Below are 16,530 nucleotides of genomic sequence, written 5' to 3'. Positions count from 1 at the left end.
TCGTCGGCGGCGCAGGCGGCGCCGCGGACACCTCGGGGCCTTGGCAGGCTGAGGTCCTTGGGAAGGAGGGGATGTGCGCCGCTGCCAGGTGCGGGCAGACGCAAGATGGCGGCGCTGAGGGCGGCGGGGGCGGCGCTGCTGCGGCCCGGGCGGGGGGCGGTGGCGGGGGTGGGCTACCATAAGAAGGTGAGGGGCGGCGGGGAGGGCTGTGAGGAGCCGATAGCGGCTTCTGGGGACTGTCAGTGATGCGTTCATCTCGCAGGTGGTGGATCACTACGAGAACCCGCGCAACGTGGGCTCTCTCGATCGCAACGCAAAGAACGTGGGTACGGGCCTGGTGGGCGCCCCGGCCTGCGGCGACGTCATGAAGCTGCAGGTGAGGGGAGCCTGGGGTTCCGCTGCGAGGCCCCAACTCGCAGCTGTCTCCCATCCTATGCTGTGACATAGATTTCCCCGTCATGCCCCCGCGGACACTGAAGTCCCTCCCCAGGATCTAAAATCCAGAGACCCCCAGCCCTAAAATCACTCTCCTATCCCTGGCCCTGTGTGGGTGGTTCCTGTGCTTTGTGGAGCTGAGCACCCCTCTGATGTTCTCACAGGTGGAAGTGGATGAGAACGGCCGCATCGTTGATGCTCGCTTCAAAACCTTTGGCTGTGGCTCTGCCATCGCCTCCAGCTCGCTGGCAACAGAGTGGGTGAAAGGGAAAACGGTAAGGGCTTGGCTTGAAGGCTACGGTGAGGAGCAGTTACATATTCACACCTACCTCTGGGATCAGGGAATGAAATGGGTCTAAGGAGGTGCACTCCAAGTGTTAGGTACACATAGGAGCTCAGAATGCAGTTTAATCTTTTCTGGCCTAATTTCTGAAGCAGTGTTTGCCTTTTCTGGGAACCCCCAGTAAGCTGTGAAGAAGCTTTCTGTGCTATACAACAATAAAAAAAACAGGTAGTGAGCACTGATTCTGAAAGCACTTGTATAGTGGAATGTCTTTTGATGACCTCTATGTTTTTGGCATTTTGACAAGCAGAATTCTTCTGTATTACAATGGAAGGTAAACAGACCTAGAGCAATCAGTGATAGTAGTGTGCTTTGGTTTATTAACCACCCCTGCTTGCTGTGAGACATTCCTTACATTTCACAGAATCATAGAGGTTGAAAGGGACCTCTGAGTATCATCTAGTTTAACTCCCCTGCTAAGGGAGGTTCCCTACAGTAGGTTGCAGATTTGCTGCTTGGGAGAAGCAGAATAAAAAGCAGAAAAATAAAAAGGTATTGTCAAAAGGCTTTTCTCATGGTAGAACACCATCAGCATCCTTTACTGCCTTCTCACAGTGTCAGTCTGGTTGGTTCCAGAGCCTTGAAGCACACTGGCAGCAAATGCCTGTGGAGTGTGTGTGTGCATCGTGTATGCAAAGTGACTGATGACTGTACCCTACCCATACATTTCAGGTTGATGAAGCATTGAAAATCAAGAACACGGATATTGCAAAAGAACTTTGCCTTCCTCCAGTCAAACTGCACTGCTCTAGTAAGTAAAGAATCAAACAAGTCTTTATTTGAGAGCACTGGTGCTTTTGTGTGTTTTCCAAATAAAGTTTCTGCACATATAACAGCTAAGGCTGACCCACAGTGGTGGGTACTGCTGTCTGCTTCTGCTTGTACTGCATTCTTTGCTCTAAGTGACTTGTCACTGTTCTTGAAATGTCTGTAAATGTCTGTCTTGTAAAAGACATTGTTTTATGCTTTTTTTTTTTTCCCCCCCTCTAGTGCTGGCTGAGGATGCAATCAAGGCTGCCTTGGCTGACTACAAGTTGAAGCAGGATCCAAAGAAAGGAGAGTCTGAGCAGAAAGCAAACTAATTTGTAAATGGACTGTAGAGGTTGTCTTCATTCCAGTTAAATTTGCAGTGCAATTATTCTAGCTTTTAATAGAATCCTGTGCACTACTCGAGAAGCTGTAAAATACGCACAACTCAACGCACAATGTGTCACTGCTCCTGTGTGTGTAGCCACCCTGGTAGTGCTTAAATGACTGGAATGTGGGTATTTCAGCAGCCTTTGTCCTGTTGGGACTGGTTTTGAAATGTCAGAAGTGAAGGGCTGCTCCACTGCCGGGAACCCCAGTAGTTTCTCAAGAGAGAAAGAATCCTGCCGTTCCAGCATTGGAAGGGCTGCACTTTTTTCTTCTGGAAATGTATAGTTTTGCCTGATGTTTTACAGAGTTTGGTGGGAAACATTGCCTTGGTCTTGATGTAAGATCCGCAGGTCACTTTGTAAATCATTACAGTCTGTAAGTTTTGGGTGGTTTGTCTGCAGCTGTGTTGGAGTTTGGTTTCACAATCTGTGACCTCTCACATGCTGTCTATCCCCTGCGTCACGCTGCTCTCTGGGAGGAGCTGGGATGCTTCAGCAGGCACTAGAGGGCACTGACTGTGTGACTGTGGGAGGTGAGCACATAGCAGCTGCGGTTGGGTGCCAGGAAGCACAGACCCAGCAGCGTTGGCAGGTCTTGTTTGTGCTCATATCCTCCAATAGCAGGAGACTTAACGTTGGAGCATCTTTTAAAAGCATTCAAACCCTTCAATTTGCCAAATACCGTTAACAGAGATTAAATACACGCTGAGGATTCAAACCCAGAATGCAAATAGCTTAACTGGAATGTAATACTGAAGGGAATCTCCCTGGAAGACCAGGAATCAGTCTGTACTCTCTGGGGGTGTCTTCTGAACTTCCCCCATCCCCTCCAAAGCAGAGCTAGCAGTCAGTGTTCTTGGTACTAAGCCAGGGACAGAAGGGGATCCTTACCTGCTGCAGGAGCTGATTTTGGATGCTATTTCTGACAGCCTCTGTTGCCTTTAGTAGTTTTAGGGCTGGATTCTCTTCAGCTGTGGAAGGAAGTTCAAAAACACAGCCTGGCAGATCTGCACAGCTAAAGCTGCTTAAACTGCTTTGCTGGAGAGGTGGGTTGTGGAGAGAGCAAGGGTAATGCTCACTAAGTGAAAGATTTGCACACCCACCACATGAGCCGGCTCCCTGGGAGCGTGGGGCACAGCATCATTTCAAAACAAGCATTTTATGGCCTCACAGCATGGCTTACCCTCTGTTCTTCAGGCCTCCGTGCTCCCCTGTGCCTCACGCTGATGGCTATTTTCCAAGGGAGCGTTGCCACAGATCTTCAAATCAAAAGATAATAACACTTGAAAAACCTCCCCTGCTCTTACAGATGTAAAACATCCTCACCCCACACCCCGCCCTATCTTCCTTTCCAGTTTTCATACCTATATGATGTTTCACAGCTGCATTAAAAACAATGAGTTTGAAAAATAAGTGGCTCGTTCTGGTTTCTGTCTTCAGCGCAACGATTTTTTCAGTGCCCTCATCTGCCCAGCAGGACACGTGTTCTTGCTGCTGTGGTTTGTGGTCCCTCAGCTCAGCACCACCCTGTGCCCATTCCTCCACATACTGCTGAGCTGCAGGCTGGACTCTGGCCCTTGGCGTTGCCCACCTGTAACAAGGAATGCACGTCGTTCCCTGGGAGCAACTGCATGGTTTGCCAGTCAAAAAAAATAATAATAATCAGGGAAACTTCAGCCACCCCCGTGCACTTTGGGACAGAATGGGTTGGTTGTGCTCATAAAAGCCCCTCGGGCAAAGAGCAGGAGGGAGATAAAAAGCCAGCACTCACTCTGTGCTGGGAAGGCATCTGGATGGCCGCGTTCCCACTTGCGCTGTGGTTGTTGCAGGGATCTGGTGGGGCTCTGCTGACCTCTCCTCTGCCCCACAGAGCGCTGAGGAATGAGGTGGGAATCTCAGTAGGTTGCTGTCACGTCCCTGTTTGGGGGAATCCTTTGGTTTCCCTGCAAAATGCTGTCAGCTGGAGTAACGGGGATGCGTAAGTGTGGGGTTGCAGTGGTAGAAGGATGCAGGATGTTGAGATATATAAAGGCAAACAGGAACGTGAGGTGTAAGAATAAGTGACAGCAGATACAGTTGCTTTAAACCCAAGAACGATAGTAGTTACAACCCAGCAATAAAAACAGAATTGCTTACCCCCTTCCCAAGAATCAGGGCTCATCAAACCTGATGATCTCCAAGTAGAGATGCTTCCTTTGTGGCTGCCAGCCCTTAAATGAGCTTAGGCAAGGGTGGACCCAGGGTTACACAGGTGAATTGCTTCCACCTGCACTCCCAGGGCTGGCTACACCCCTTCACCAGGTGCTCAACCACTGGGTCAGCCCATGACCTAATGCTTCCCATACATGAGGACACAGGCATGTGCTGCCTTCCTGGTACAGCAGACTCTTGCTTTCCATCAGCTCTTCCTGCTGCAGGACAAAGCAAAGTGACTGAATTCTCAAAGCAAACCAGGGTGAGATCAGGAAACAAGCCTGCGTACATCTCTCCAGAGAGGGTCTCAGCCCAGAGCTCTGCACCCTGGCGAGGCAGCGCCATGCCCTCCCCACTCGCACTGCTGTGTGACTCTAGATAACGGTTTCTGAGAATTGCATGCAGATTGTGCAAGTGATAACAACGTCCCCTGGCTCTGAGGGTGTCACCAGCAGCAAGCACGCAGCTGTAGGGAGCATAACTCTGGGAAGGATGCTGTTACAGTTTTCTAAACAAAATATTTTGCTGCCTGCTGCAGTGCAGAGCTTCCCCTGCCCATCCTGATGTCCCCAAGCACTGCCAGGGAAGGATGGCACTGAGCCCATGGCTTGCCTATCCTGACAACTCAAGAAACACACATGAGAGGAAGAAATGTGCATAATAGATGTCTTTATTCATAGCAAAGGGGGTTAAGAAAATAAGGCAAAACTCCAGCTCCTCTCTGAGCTCTGTTCACTGTGCTTTCTGACGGGTCTGTGACATTCAGGACATGCAAACAAAAGGACGGGGGCATTGTCACTGCTTCCTGCTAAGGTTGGCTAAGGTTTTCCCTTCTTTTTCTCACCAAAACAAGTCCAAAATGCCTCCAATCTCCACAAAGCACTGGGGGGGGGAAGGGGGGGGGGGGAGGGGCGTTGGAAGAATGAGATGGGAGCAGCTGATCCGAGGGGTCTGCAATGTCTCTAGGCCACCATAGAAGGTCATGAAGTCGTGGGTCATGGCACCTCCATGCCCTGTTACCTGGCTGGGGGCCAGGATGCGATAATGAGCAAAAAATAACATCTGCAAAAAAGCTGTGCGAGGACGGTGGGGAGACCCAGCCTGGGTTTTTCTCTTTATTTTTGGGGGGGATCCAAGGAAAGCACCCACGGAGAAGAGCACAAGCGATGGGTTCAGCTGCACTGAGCTCCTCAACGGCCCGAAGCGCAGCTCAAAAATGGCCTCCCATGGCTGTATGGGGTCAGGGGGAGGTAAAGGAGGGGGGTGTGGGGCTTCATCGGGGCTTCTTCGAGCCTCCACGTTCAGGTGGGCGGTGAGCAGGGCCGCCAGGAGACCGGCTCCTAGTCCATGGTTGGCACTAGGTGCTGGGAGAGCCATCTTGGACCTCCTTGCCCTCTGCGTTTGTTGCCTCTGACCCCACTCCTTCAGCATCTTGATTCAGGGGTTGGGGCTCAATGGGATGCTCGCTGCCTTCTTCCCCCCCGCCCTCGTGCTCTCCCTGGGCACCGGCCCCGTTGGTCAACGGCGCTTTATTGGGAGATTTGAGGTTCTGGGCTGCAGCCAAGATGTCAGCCTGCAGCTGTCGTCCACAGTCCAGGGGCTCCTCAGCGTCGGGGTCTGGAGCCTTCTCAGGCACCTCGTTGAAGTCCCGAGGCCCTCCGGTCTTATCCCGTTGGTCCACGTACTTCTTTTTGGGGAAGGAGGATGGGTAGTAGGCTGACGCCTTGTGCTTCTGCCGCACGATGACGGCGGCGCAGATGATGAAGAGCAAGACGAAGGCCAACGATCCCACCACCACCACCAGCAGCATGTACTCCTTGAAGAAATCCACCAACCCATCCAAGACGTTGCCCGGCGCCGAGCTGTTGGTGATGGCTGTCCCCACCGCGTCCCCCACTGTGGGGCCGCTTCCCGGCGTCACGGGTTGGGCGGGGGGCACAGCAGAGGCCTCCTCTCCATCCCCGCTGCCAACACTGGGCTCGTGGAACGCAGCCACGTGCCGTGGGGCTGCCGAGTGCACCAGGGCCACCAGAAACACCAACAGAAGGCACGCGGGCAGCTGCGCCGCCATCGCCCTGCAGAGAGCAGGGGGACGGCAAAACGTTAGGGCTTACTGGAGGAAAAACCCAAACCCCAAGCCAAGACTGCGTCGCATTGACCCCAACCCAAGCAGCGCATTGACCCCCAGCCACACACAGCTGAAATTCTTCAAGAAAAGCAAAAAATGGACTCGCTGCAGTGGTGAGGATAAGCAAAGTTTGTGTTTGTTTTGTGAAGAGGCGCTGTAAAAATAGATGGAAAGCAGCCCAACGCGATTGCTCAAGTCATGGGGACGCTGCGTGCGCGACGAGGTGACCAGGGTGAGAGCCAAGAGCTGGCTGCAGGCTGCCTTCGTCTGGTTTGAAAATTCCTGAAAATTGAGGTTTCCAAGTGGAAACTCTGACACAGATGGAGCCGCCGCATTTCCCAACGCTCGTCCCAGCGCTGCGCACTCCAAACGGTTCCCAGCCTGAGCTCAGCTATAAATAGGCTGGCAGGAGCTCAACCGGTACCAGACACAGCACATCCCCCCAGGCCCATCTCCCATCCTTACACCCCCAAATCCCGACCAGCTTGGGGTTCTCTCCCCCCAGTCTCAGCCTCCAGCCGGAGCTCTTGGCGCTCCAGCTCTTTCTGGCTGCAGAAATCTGGTTTGCATTAAAGCAGCGCGTGCACGGGGTGGGAGGTGGCCCTGCAATCCCTGCTGGGAGTTTGGGGGATGCAGTTTCAGGATTGGGGTGCGATCCCATGTCCCAGGAATGTGACTTTGTTTGCAAAAGGAGCCAGCAGCTGTAGAGTCAATACACGAAACCCAAATGGGTGACCACTGCCGTCTCCTTGTCCCCATCCCCACCATGTGGCCCCATCCCTTTGGATGGGGCTTTGCCACACCAACGCAGATGCAACTCTGCTTTTCTGCAACCCATGAATTTGGAGATTTTGGTGCTGTGCTGACATACTATCCTCCAAAGCAGCTGCAGCCCCATCCTGCACCCCAAAAGCCATCAAGCCACCCAAAAATTGGAGTTTGAGCAGAAAAGAGAGCACAAAGCATTAGAAAGTAGGAGCTTTGAGGAGAACAGACTCCATGCAACAGACTTGGGGTTCAGGGGGCTCACCTCACCGGCACTGCGTGTCTGTCCCGTGCTCCTCTGCCTGTCTGCACTGAGCCCTGGTCCCGTTCCCTCCTCCTCCTTTTCTTCCTCTCCTCCTCCTTCACCCGCCGTAGCCCTGAGCTCACTGGCTGTGTGCGCAGCAGACCAGCTTGTTCTCATTAGGGCCGTGTTGGGGAGGGAGCAGGGGGAGGCTGGAGAGGGGCAGGCGGCCCCCAGCCCACTATGGCTCCCTCCCAGTGGGGCGGCCCTGGGCTGGGGGCTGCTCAATGAAGGGGGTCACCTTCCCCACACTCCTTTTTGGGATGCAAGTGAGGAAAGGGGGGTGGGAGGAGGGGTTTGTAGCAAGGGATGGAGTTAACAGCGTGGTTCCTTCAGGGCTACATGCAGCCCCAAAACGTGAGCTTTTCCCCCATGCAGTTTCCTTTGGCTGCAACCCAACCTGGGTCTGGATCCCATCCCTGTAAACCTAAGTCTTGCCATGATGTGGGCTCAGGACACATGGTCCTGCAAAGCATGATCATGCATCTGCGCTGGGACAAAAGGGGATCAAAACTGCATGCAGAGCTCTGCTCACCTGCCCCATCCATCCTACCCATCCCATCCACCCCGTCAGTCCCATCAGTCTCTTCCATCCCATTCGCCCACCCATACCGTCCACCTCATTCACCCCCTCCATCACCTCCAGCTCATCCCCCCTTACACCCTATCCATCCTGTCTGCCACCAGGCACACCAAAGATGTCCATTCTGCCACCCCCTTTCAGCTTTGGCCTTTCCCTGGAGGCCAGACTGTCACATAGCTCCCATCATCCCGTGGCAGAGCAGTGTCCCCACGACAGAAAGAGTTGGGTGGTGTTACCCTGAGATCCACAGGGATAAGGACAGAGATGGGGACCAAGACAGGGACAGGGATGAGGAGGGTTTGGGGCTTGGTTCCCCGAGACTTTTGATGGCTCACAGTGTGGCCTTGAGGTGCAGAAACATCTCCAGAATGAGGGCATCACCCATCCCACCCTTCTTGGCCCCTCATCCCCTCCGTTGCGGCTGAAGTAACTCAAGCAGTGACCTCATCCCCTTGCTATTTGCATCCCGCCTCCCTGGGGACCCTGCCAGAATCCCCCTAAGAAGCCACTGCTTTGGGACCGCAGGGTGGGGGATGAGGGTGGGCGTCTCCGTTCCTGTCCCTGTCCCCATTTCCATCCCCGACGCAGTTCAGGTTTCACCCGGCGTCACCCCCTCTCTCCCAGAAATAACGCATCTGTCCGTCTGCCTGCAGCCCGCCGGCTGCTCACAGCTGCTGCTTTATCCCGACCTTAAATTATCTGCAAATCCTAAAAGGGAGAGGAGAGCCTGGGATGGAGCCAAGGCCCCACTACGTGCCGTGTGTCCCCATTCCTCGTCTCAAGGACCATGGGTCCGTGATGAGATTTGGAATAAAGCAGCACTGGGGAGCACTGAACCACTGTCCCTGTCTGCAAAGAGCACAATTTGGGGTGGTCCCTCTGCCAGCACCCACCGACCATTACGATGCTGTTTTTGGGGACTGGGCAGGGCAGCACCGCCCGGGCTGTGCTGTGTAATTTGGGGCAGATGAAAGGTGGGGGCCCACAGGGCTCGGCTCAGCACAGCCCCGAGCCCAACCAGCAATTTGGGAAATTTCGGCCTTGGTCTGCTTGTAATTTGCTCCGTTGGGTTTGCTCTTTGCTGTGGCAGCAAAATAGCTGGGGGGGGAGCCTCGTCCTGCAGGGCTGCACCACGGCGTGCGTGGCCATGTGGGCAGCACAGCAGTGAGCCACAAAGCAGCCTGCACAACACAGCACTGTGCTCTGCCCAGCACTGTGCACAGCCACTGCATCCCAAGCACGGATCTACCCTTGGAGCCAACCTGGCCGCTGCCCTGTGTTGTGGCTCAAGGCGTGGGGACATCCCATCCTACACCGTGTCCCTCGCAAGGAGCGTGGCACCACATCCATCTGATGGCAGACAGCTGTCATTATGGAAGAGCAGCTGTGGGGTGGCCCCACCACGCCATCCCCGCTGCACCGGCCCTGCAGCCTCACCGTAAACATTTACATTGAGCGAGGTGGAAAATATTCAAAGCAGAGCGTGAATGTAAACACATAGAGGCCAGGGCGGGAGCGGGATGGCCACTCCTCTGCTTTCGAGGCACGGATGCATTGGGGCACAGCACTTGGGGAGGGGCTTCGCTGCCCAAATGCTGCAAATGGTGGTGTGAGCAGGGTGGTGGGGACATGGGGACGGGGCGGGGGGAGAGGGCTGAGGATGGTGGGAGCGGGATGCTGAGCTGGGACAGGGATGGGGAGATTGGGGATGGAGACGTTGGGGATGGTGATGTTGAGACTGGAAGAGCAGGGGTGGGGATGCTGTGCCCAAATGGCACATGGATGGGGATGCAAGGATGTGCCCACGGAGGACCAGGATGGTGACATAGGGGCACAGTCCTATGGTGGGGCAGGAACGTAAGCCATTTTTGCTTGCTTGGGTGACTCCTCAGAGCTGAGCACAGGGAAGAGGTTGGGTTGATGACTCTAGGGATGGCCGACACCTCCCCACTGGGACAAGGTGGGACCAACATGGTCCCAGAGTCCTCTTCTCCCCCTGGACACAAGGCCAAGAGCCCACAACCACCACCTGTGGGTGTGGGATACAGGCCAGCAGCACCTTACCAGCCCCAGTGCCATCCCCTTGCCCCATTGCATTTGACTGCAGGCAGGAGCATGTTAAGCCACAAACACACCCACTGCAGCACCACCACCTTTTCCACTCCCAGCATGAGGTTGGGAACCCTGGGATCACCATCTCCATACGCTCTGCACCCTGGGAGGGTTTCATTTCTGCTGCTGCCATCAGAGGAGGAGGATGGAGAAGCGAAATTTCAGGATGGGGATGTGGGCAGGCACCGAGAGATCACCGCATCTGTGTAGCAGAGGCATTTTAATGGGGTGGATAAGTCTTTTCCATACAGTTCCAAGGCAAACAGTGGTGGCACCAGCGGCGGACCCTGCGCTGTTCCATCACCACGATGCTTCAGGAATGCTCCGGCAGAAAGCTGCTGAGCGTCAGGTTATCACCATCAGCTTCAGAGCTGGCATCAACCAGCAGCCTGTGACGCACAGGGATGCCACGCCGAGGACCATTGCTGGCAGCACGCTCGCTGTCGGGCAGCAGGGAGGAAATACAAATCATCTCGGTGGGGCCGAGCTGCCGACGAGCCGTCCTCACCCGCCGCCAAAGCAAGGTGCCCAGCACTGCCGTGCACACCATGAAGAGCCCGGCCACCAGTGCCAGCAGCAGGATGGCCAGCAGGCACTTGTTCATCAGCGAGCTGTTGTCCCACAGGTCATCGGAGGGTTCCGACGCTGTGGTCCCCCATGGTTTCATGGATAAAGGTGTTGTGTCCACCTCCCATGGAGGGCGAGAGCCAGTTTTTTGGGAAAATGTGGTGGTGGGGAGAAGAACTGAGCCTGGCTCCGTGGAGATGTCCATGTCACTGGTGACGGTCCCATCCGTGCCATGCCCTGTGGATTCCATCAGCTGGTTGGGCACAACGGTGCTGCCGCTTTGGGGTGCTGTGCCGGGCGCTGTCTCAGGAGAGTCGGTCTCATCCGAAGGATCCACTGTGGCGACCACCAAGGCCTTGGTTTTTCTGGTGCTGTCGTTCATCTTTGACGTCAGCTCCGAGCCCAGCGGCACAGTGGGCTCAGGGGTGTTGGTCTCATTCAATGGATTCACTGTGGTGACCAGCGAGGCCTTGGTTTGCCTGGGGGTGTTGCCTGGCTGCGGTGGTGACTTTGTGCCCAAGAGCTGAGACTGGGGGGAATCCTTCTTATCCAAGGAACCGGCCGTGGTCGGCACCAAGGCCTGGCTGGAGGTGTTGTCTGCCTCCGTGTCCAGCAGTGCATGAGGCTCGGTGGAGTCATCCATTTGACCTGCTGTGGTGACCACCAAAGGTTCGGGCTGCCCAGTGGTGTTATCCGGCTCCATCAGCATGTCATGCCCAGGGGATGCAGTCTCATTGCTAACAGGCATCACAGTGGTGCTGTGGGGTCCAGCATCAGCTCTTCTTCTGCGGAAGGGCAGCGGGGGCTCAGCCGGGATCTTCTCTGCTGCCCCCCAGACCCACTGCAGGTCCTGCTGCATGGGCCGGGGCCTGCAGTCCTGCAGGGTGCTGAGCAGCAGTGCCAGCAGCACGGTGTAGCCCAGTGCCATGGGACCTGGGGAGGACACATGGGGTGGGTGAAATGAGGCCCCTCCACCCGAGCAAAGAGAGTTTGCAAAGGGAAGTGGAGAGGCTGGAAATGGGAAACGAGCTGTGATGGAGACGGCCGCTGTGAGAAGAGTGGGTGCAGGAGGGCTGCCTGAGTGGAAATGAAAGTGTGGGGATGGTACGGGCTGCAGATTGAGAACCCCCAGTGCCTTCCTCCCCCTCTGTGCTGCCAACATAATGCTGGGGGCATCCACTCAGAGCAGGATTAAAACCACCCAAACCCACCCGGCACTCAGCGGTCCCCAAACAGCTCACATCCAGCCCCAAAACTGCCCCACATCTGCCCTCCTCACATCCCAGTGAGCAGCATGGGGAAGAGGGTGGCAGCCCCTGCAGACTCTATGCATCCCCTGGGCACCCTGCTCCATCCCCACGGGTTTTGAGGCTCACCTGTGCCGGGGGATGTTGAGGGACCCCGAGCTGCAGCACCGGTGGCTGTCGCTGCTGAGGTCCCAAACCCAGGGGCGTCGTGGGCTGCGCTCCGCCTGCAGCTCCCCAGTGAGGCAGGCAGGAAATGTGGCTGCGGTTTTGGAGCCTTGCAAGAAGAGGACGTGACGCTGACACCGGAGGCCAGGGGGCTGTGTGCACCCCAGAAATCAGCCTCCTGCTCCTTTACCAGGATGATGGTCCCGTGGCTATTCCACTGCCCTGCTTCTCCGAGCCTGCACGCCGGGGCTTGTGCTCAAAGCACAAGTGAAAGCAGAAGTGATAGGAAAGGCAGTGCAAAAGCTGGCAGCGCCCATGGCACGGTGCAGGCACAGATCCCTGAGAGCTGACCCCATGGGATGACACAGGGGACCCCGTGTGGAAAGGAGGAGGGCAGGGGCTTGGCTCTATGCATTCACAGAGCCTCCATATCTAAATGCTTCTCCTTGCACCTGCCCAAAGCAGCACTCAGGCTCACAGAGCACAGGGATGCTGAGGAGGAACCCGCCCTGACCGCAAGCACCGGCACAGCAGTGCGCAGGAGCTGCACCCGCAGGAAGGGTGCTGCAAGAGCACATCCGCAGCACACACCCTGCATCCAAAAACAACCCCACCGCAGCCCTCTGCCCCAACACAGGGTGCAGTGCTTGGCTGCATCCACCCCAAAGCTTCTGGGAAACCCACGGGGCAGGGGTAGAGCATCACTGGGACAAGGCCAGGGCATGCACAGGCTGCGAGGGAGCATCTCCTGCAGAGAGCATTCCCATCTTGCCCTCTCAGCAGCCCCCAGCTGTGCTTGCAGGGGAACCACCATCCCTTGGGGCCACACTGGGCAGAACGCAGAGTCCCAGAAGAGGGGTGGCTCAGCCCCACTACCGGGTTTCCATTGCTGTGGTTATCCCACAGTGCCATCATTCATCAGAACCCACACCCCAGCCCCACAGCCCCCACACCTGCCTGGGACCAGCTCCAAGAGGGGAACTGGGCACAGCTGATGACATTCCCCACCCCCACGCCTTCCTGGGCACCCAGGCCTGGCAAGAACACAGTCAAAGAACAAACCAAGAGAAGGAAGTTTGTAATCAATGACTTTTTATCTCTTGAAAATGGAAGCAAATATTTGGACAGATAACTATGGCCGCTCTATAAGAGCGCATCTTTCAGGACGTCGCTGGTTCTCTTCTGGGATATCGCGGCTACAAAAAGCTTCAGGCACTGACTCTGGCTGAGCCTGGCGAGGCATCATCAGTTCATTTAAATAAAGCACAAGCTATAAGCTCACAGCCACGGCGGCCATTCCTCAAACCTCCACCGCACACCAACCCCATCTGGGCACCTCCATCCAGCGGTTCGGAAACTTATTTCCCTCCAATTTGAAAAAAAAAATAAAATAAAAGTTCTCCCCAAGCACACAACCACCCTGAAGTCACACAAACCAACACAGAGATCACCGTTTCGGGGGGAGTGGAACGTTTGGTTTTGACTTCCCAAAAGTAAAGACACATCAGCTCAGCCATTTACTGCGGCACAGAAACGTCACCAAACGGCCCCAGGACCCGGAGGGCTGCGACACGGCACCAGCGGTCACCCACACCCCCCACCTAAAAACACTTTGAGGAAGCTTTCATGCTCTGGGATCATAACACATTCTCTGCCTCTCGCATCCCATCCTCTTGCCTCTCTGCTACTTCTCCTAGCTGTCCCCATTCTCACCGACACAGACATCCCTTCCAGCACAGAGAATCCTTAACGGGTAAGGAGTGAACATGCAAACACTGAAAAAAGGAAAACCCCCCAAAAAACCAACCTAATGGGGGATTTGAGGCTGTCTATAGCTAACCTAATGGAAAAAAGGATCAGCCTGGATGAAGGGACGCATCCTGCTGCTGCTCTGAGCACACACACAGGCACGCACGCTGCAGCCGTGCAGGATGAAGGACTAGAGCACAGCTGGGAGGGACTGGGGGCTCATCAGCTGCTGACTGCTTCCCAGATGTTGGTCTGACCCCAACAGGTTTGCTCACGTTGGGTTTGATAAGGGATGCTGGGCACTGCATATGGGCTGCACCAATACAGCAAAGCCTGAGGGCTGGCAGAGTTTGGCTGGGCAGCATCATCCTGGGCACACCTATGGGAACTCCTATGACCAGATACAGAGTCAAGAACATGGCTGCCCCGTGCCCAGACACCCCCCTGGCAGTGCAGACCTCATGTGAGCAGCAGAAACCCAGCGAGGAGCTTGGCGTGCCTTGCACCTTTCAGCTGAGGACCTCAAAGAGGAGAGTTGCTGATCTCATCCAGGAAGAAACCATTTCCTGCAAAGTTTTAAGGCAGGGATGATAGAGGGGGAGAAAAAGATCAACAACAGTCGGAGGCGTTTTGTTTCTGAGATCCATCATGAAAGTTGCCTGGCTGCTCCTAACACTGCTTCGGAAGCAGAGTCCAAATTTCTATCATCAGCACTACAGTCTGGGACAAAGAATTGCAAAGTCACAGCTTTTAAAAGGCTTCTGAAAGCAATGAAGGTGCAGGCACACATTTACAGCCACGCACACAGCACAGGAGCTGGCTGTCCGTGTGGCCTGCAGGCTGCTGACACTGCACACCGTAAGCTTTGTGCCCCATCAACACAACACCACTGCCTGCACGGAGGTCACTTCTGCCTTAAAACAAAACCTGGCAATGAGCACACGTCCATTTGGACACAGCTGGGATGGTCCCAAACTCTTTTCCAAGGGCAGCACGACGCTGGTTCAGAAGTCCTGCAGGGTGTACAAAGGAGAAGAGGCATTGCGGCACGGATCGCTTCGTTCAGAACGTTATATATATTTTTCAACCACGGTCAGAAGGCATTAGGAAGGCAGGAAAGTCACCTCTGAGGGGCTCAGCAGCAGCCACACTGCGAGGGAAGCCGATCTGATTGTTCAACATTGAAGATTTATACAAAATAGCTTCAGTTCCGATCTCTAAACAGTATAAACACCCCCATACACGCACGCGCACACACACACAGTGCTGTCCCTTTAAATTTAAAACACAAATACTGCAAAGTGGCAAATAAAATTTAAAAAAAAAAAAAAAAAAGCAAGTTTTTTTTTTTTTTTTTCTCTTTTCTTTTTTTTGGCAACTTTAAAAAAAAAAAAATAATGGTTACGAACAATGTGGCATTGGTCCCTACATCTAGAAAAGATATTTGGGCACAACATGGAAAGAGTCAGAATGGGTTTCTTTTCAAGAATTCATAACATCTGTGGAAAAAAAAAAAAAATAAAGACTGTAAAAGTAGCACTTATTCTCGTTGAATTGTTTGACACAGTCACATAAATTCATTAAAACATCAGGGAAAAAAAAAAATTCTTTCACTAAAAAGCTTGGCTTTAATCATCGGCTCTCGTTGACGTGAATTTGGGAGAACAGGAAAGCTCGTACTGGAATGCTGCACGCTGCTGCTGGCCAAACCGGGGAACTGGAATGTGTTGGGCTGGCAGCGCCCGCCAGCCCCGCTCAGTCTGCGATCTTCGCCATCTGCTGTTCCAGCTTGGAAATGCGCTCGTCTTGGTTGGTGATGGTGTCTTTTATGGATTTCAGCTCTTTCAAAATCTCATCCAATTTGGCTTCGTTTTGCTGGAAGGAAAGACACAGCATATATTCGTTATGAGATGGCAGGATTCGGTCCTGCAGAATTCAGCTGTTAAAGCAAAGGGATTTCTCTGGATGGGAGCCTTGCAAGGCTCGAGCATGCTGAACTCCCACTGTGGAATCATTAAGGTTAGAAAAGACCTCTGAGATCATCAAGTCCAACCATCAGCCCACTCATGCTGCTAACCACATCCCTTATGCAAACCCTCCTTGCAGACAGCAGCCTGACCCAATCCCAGCGTACTGGAATTGCACACACCAGCTTTGTTAGAACTGTTCCTAAGGATGGCAAACAATTTCAGGCCTGCACCCCCAAAAACCTGCAGATTTTACTCACAGTGTCTGAGGCATCAGCTGCTTTCTTTGGAGCACTTATGAGATCACTTTTCTTGTTTGCAGCAGGTTTGTTATCCAGTATATTCTTCTTGACCACCTTGAGATCCCTGTTCTTGCCAGGAATGTACCCATGCTTCAAGGAAATGAGAAGGGGATCAGCATTCTTCCCCTCAAACCACTCTTCTGCTTCCAGCGCTGCCTCTGGGCCAGCTGTGTCGGGGTACAGGTCATCCTGGAAGAGGTCCGACTGCAAGGAGAAATGAGTGGGTCAGGAGCTTTGGGGCTGGAAGGCAGCAGTGGCCTGCACACCGCGCCAGCAGCATCCTGGGCTCACCTTTCGAGGGACTGTCATGATGATGGGCTCACATTTCCGCTCATGAAGCTTGAAGAACCTTTCAAAAAAAGGATAATAATAATAATAATAATGAAGAAGAGGTGCGACTTGGAGGGAGGACAGTTGACACGCCATGCAGAGGAAGCCTCAGTTCTGCTGCTCATGCATAGCAGTGTACTGAGAGGCAGAGGCAATCCTAAAGAGTCACAGCAGGGCTGCGCTAGAGCAGAGCCCTTGTAAGGCCCA

At 54.3% G+C, this 16,530-nt stretch overlaps 4 protein-coding genes and 1 long non-coding RNA gene across 7 annotated transcripts in view; 1 reads left to right on the top strand and 4 right to left on the bottom strand.

Annotated features, from left to right (window-relative positions):
- The first annotated feature begins 79 nt into the window (after positions 1 to 79).
- ISCU (iron-sulfur cluster assembly enzyme) lies at positions 80 to 3,327 on the top strand. Its single transcript, XM_052691322.1, has 5 exons — positions 80 to 186; positions 263 to 376; positions 600 to 710; positions 1,451 to 1,529; positions 1,769 to 3,327. The coding sequence occupies exons 1-5, from the start codon at positions 106 to 108 to the stop codon at positions 1,858 to 1,860; spliced, it is 477 nt and encodes a 158-aa protein (XP_052547282.1). The 5' UTR covers positions 80 to 105; the 3' UTR covers positions 1,861 to 3,327.
- On the bottom strand, positions 2,221 to 4,479 carry LOC128084788 (uncharacterized). The gene is made up of 2 exons (XR_008208680.1): positions 4,051 to 4,479; positions 2,221 to 3,505 (listed from the first exon to the last, which is right to left on the bottom strand). It is a non-coding gene; the product is annotated as an uncharacterized LOC128084788 (long non-coding RNA).
- Positions 4,480 to 4,759: 280 nt separating this feature from the next.
- Positions 4,760 to 10,081, bottom strand: TMEM119 (transmembrane protein 119). 2 transcript variants are annotated; one of them, XM_052691320.1, is made up of 2 exons: positions 7,266 to 10,081; positions 4,760 to 6,182 (listed from the first exon to the last, which is right to left on the bottom strand). In XM_052691320.1, the coding sequence occupies exon 2, from the start codon at positions 6,176 to 6,178 to the stop codon at positions 5,465 to 5,467; it is 714 nt and encodes a 237-aa protein (XP_052547280.1). In that variant the 5' UTR covers positions 6,179 to 6,182; positions 7,266 to 10,081; the 3' UTR covers positions 4,760 to 5,464. The 2 variants fall into 2 exon arrangements, with proteins under 2 accessions (XP_052547280.1, XP_052547281.1); XM_052691321.1 differs by having other exon boundaries at positions 7,271 to 10,081.
- A 118-nt stretch (positions 10,082 to 10,199) lies between these two features.
- On the bottom strand, positions 10,200 to 12,338 carry SELPLG (selectin P ligand). Its single transcript, XM_052691319.1, has 2 exons — positions 11,940 to 12,338; positions 10,200 to 11,496 (listed from the first exon to the last, which is right to left on the bottom strand). Exon 2 carries the CDS (start codon positions 11,489 to 11,491, stop codon positions 10,310 to 10,312), a length of 1,182 nt encoding a protein of 393 aa, XP_052547279.1. The 5' UTR covers positions 11,492 to 11,496; positions 11,940 to 12,338; the 3' UTR covers positions 10,200 to 10,309.
- A 712-nt stretch (positions 12,339 to 13,050) lies between these two features.
- The window catches only part of CORO1C (coronin 1C), a 39,353-nt gene continuing 35,873 nt past the window's right edge, over positions 13,051 to 16,530 (bottom strand). For both annotated transcript variants that reach the window (XM_052691305.1, XM_052691307.1), the window contains exons 9-11: positions 16,285 to 16,342; positions 15,952 to 16,197; positions 13,051 to 15,599 (exon numbers count right to left, since the gene is read on the bottom strand). In XM_052691305.1, the coding sequence (XP_052547265.1) occupies positions 15,480 to 15,599; positions 15,952 to 16,197; positions 16,285 to 16,342 (424 nt within the window). In that variant the 3' untranslated portion in view covers positions 13,051 to 15,479. The remainder of the gene's footprint in view (positions 15,600 to 15,951; positions 16,198 to 16,284; positions 16,343 to 16,530) is intronic.

This window comes from Tympanuchus pallidicinctus, unplaced genomic scaffold (assembly GCF_026119805.1).
Source record: "Tympanuchus pallidicinctus isolate F22 unplaced genomic scaffold, pur_lepc_1.0 scaffold28, whole genome shotgun sequence".
NCBI classification, from domain to species: Eukaryota; Metazoa; Chordata; class Aves; order Galliformes; family Phasianidae; genus Tympanuchus; species Tympanuchus pallidicinctus.
The sequence above is the reverse complement of the archived record's forward strand: the minus strand, read 5'-3'. Positions and strand labels throughout refer to the sequence as shown.

What these genes read in the sequence shown, in the direction of transcription:
- ISCU (XM_052691322.1), top strand. Translation starts at nt 106, where the DNA reads ATGGCGGCGCTGAGGGCGGCGGGGGCGGCGCTGCTGCGGCCCGGGCGG. An exon ending in GCGACGTCATGAAGCTGCAG is followed by an intron (nt 377 to 599) that starts GTGAGGGGAGCC and finishes ATGTTCTCACAG; the next exon opens with GTGGAAGTGGATGAGAACGG. An exon ending in AGTGGGTGAAAGGGAAAACG is followed by an intron (nt 711 to 1,450) that starts GTAAGGGCTTGG and finishes CATACATTTCAG; the next exon opens with GTTGATGAAGCATTGAAAAT.
- TMEM119 (XM_052691320.1), bottom strand. Translation starts at nt 6,178, where the DNA reads ATGGCGGCGCAGCTGCCCGCGTGCCTTCTGTTGGTGTTTCTGGTGGCC.
- SELPLG (XM_052691319.1), bottom strand. Translation starts at nt 11,491, where the DNA reads ATGGCACTGGGCTACACCGTGCTGCTGGCACTGCTGCTCAGCACCCTG.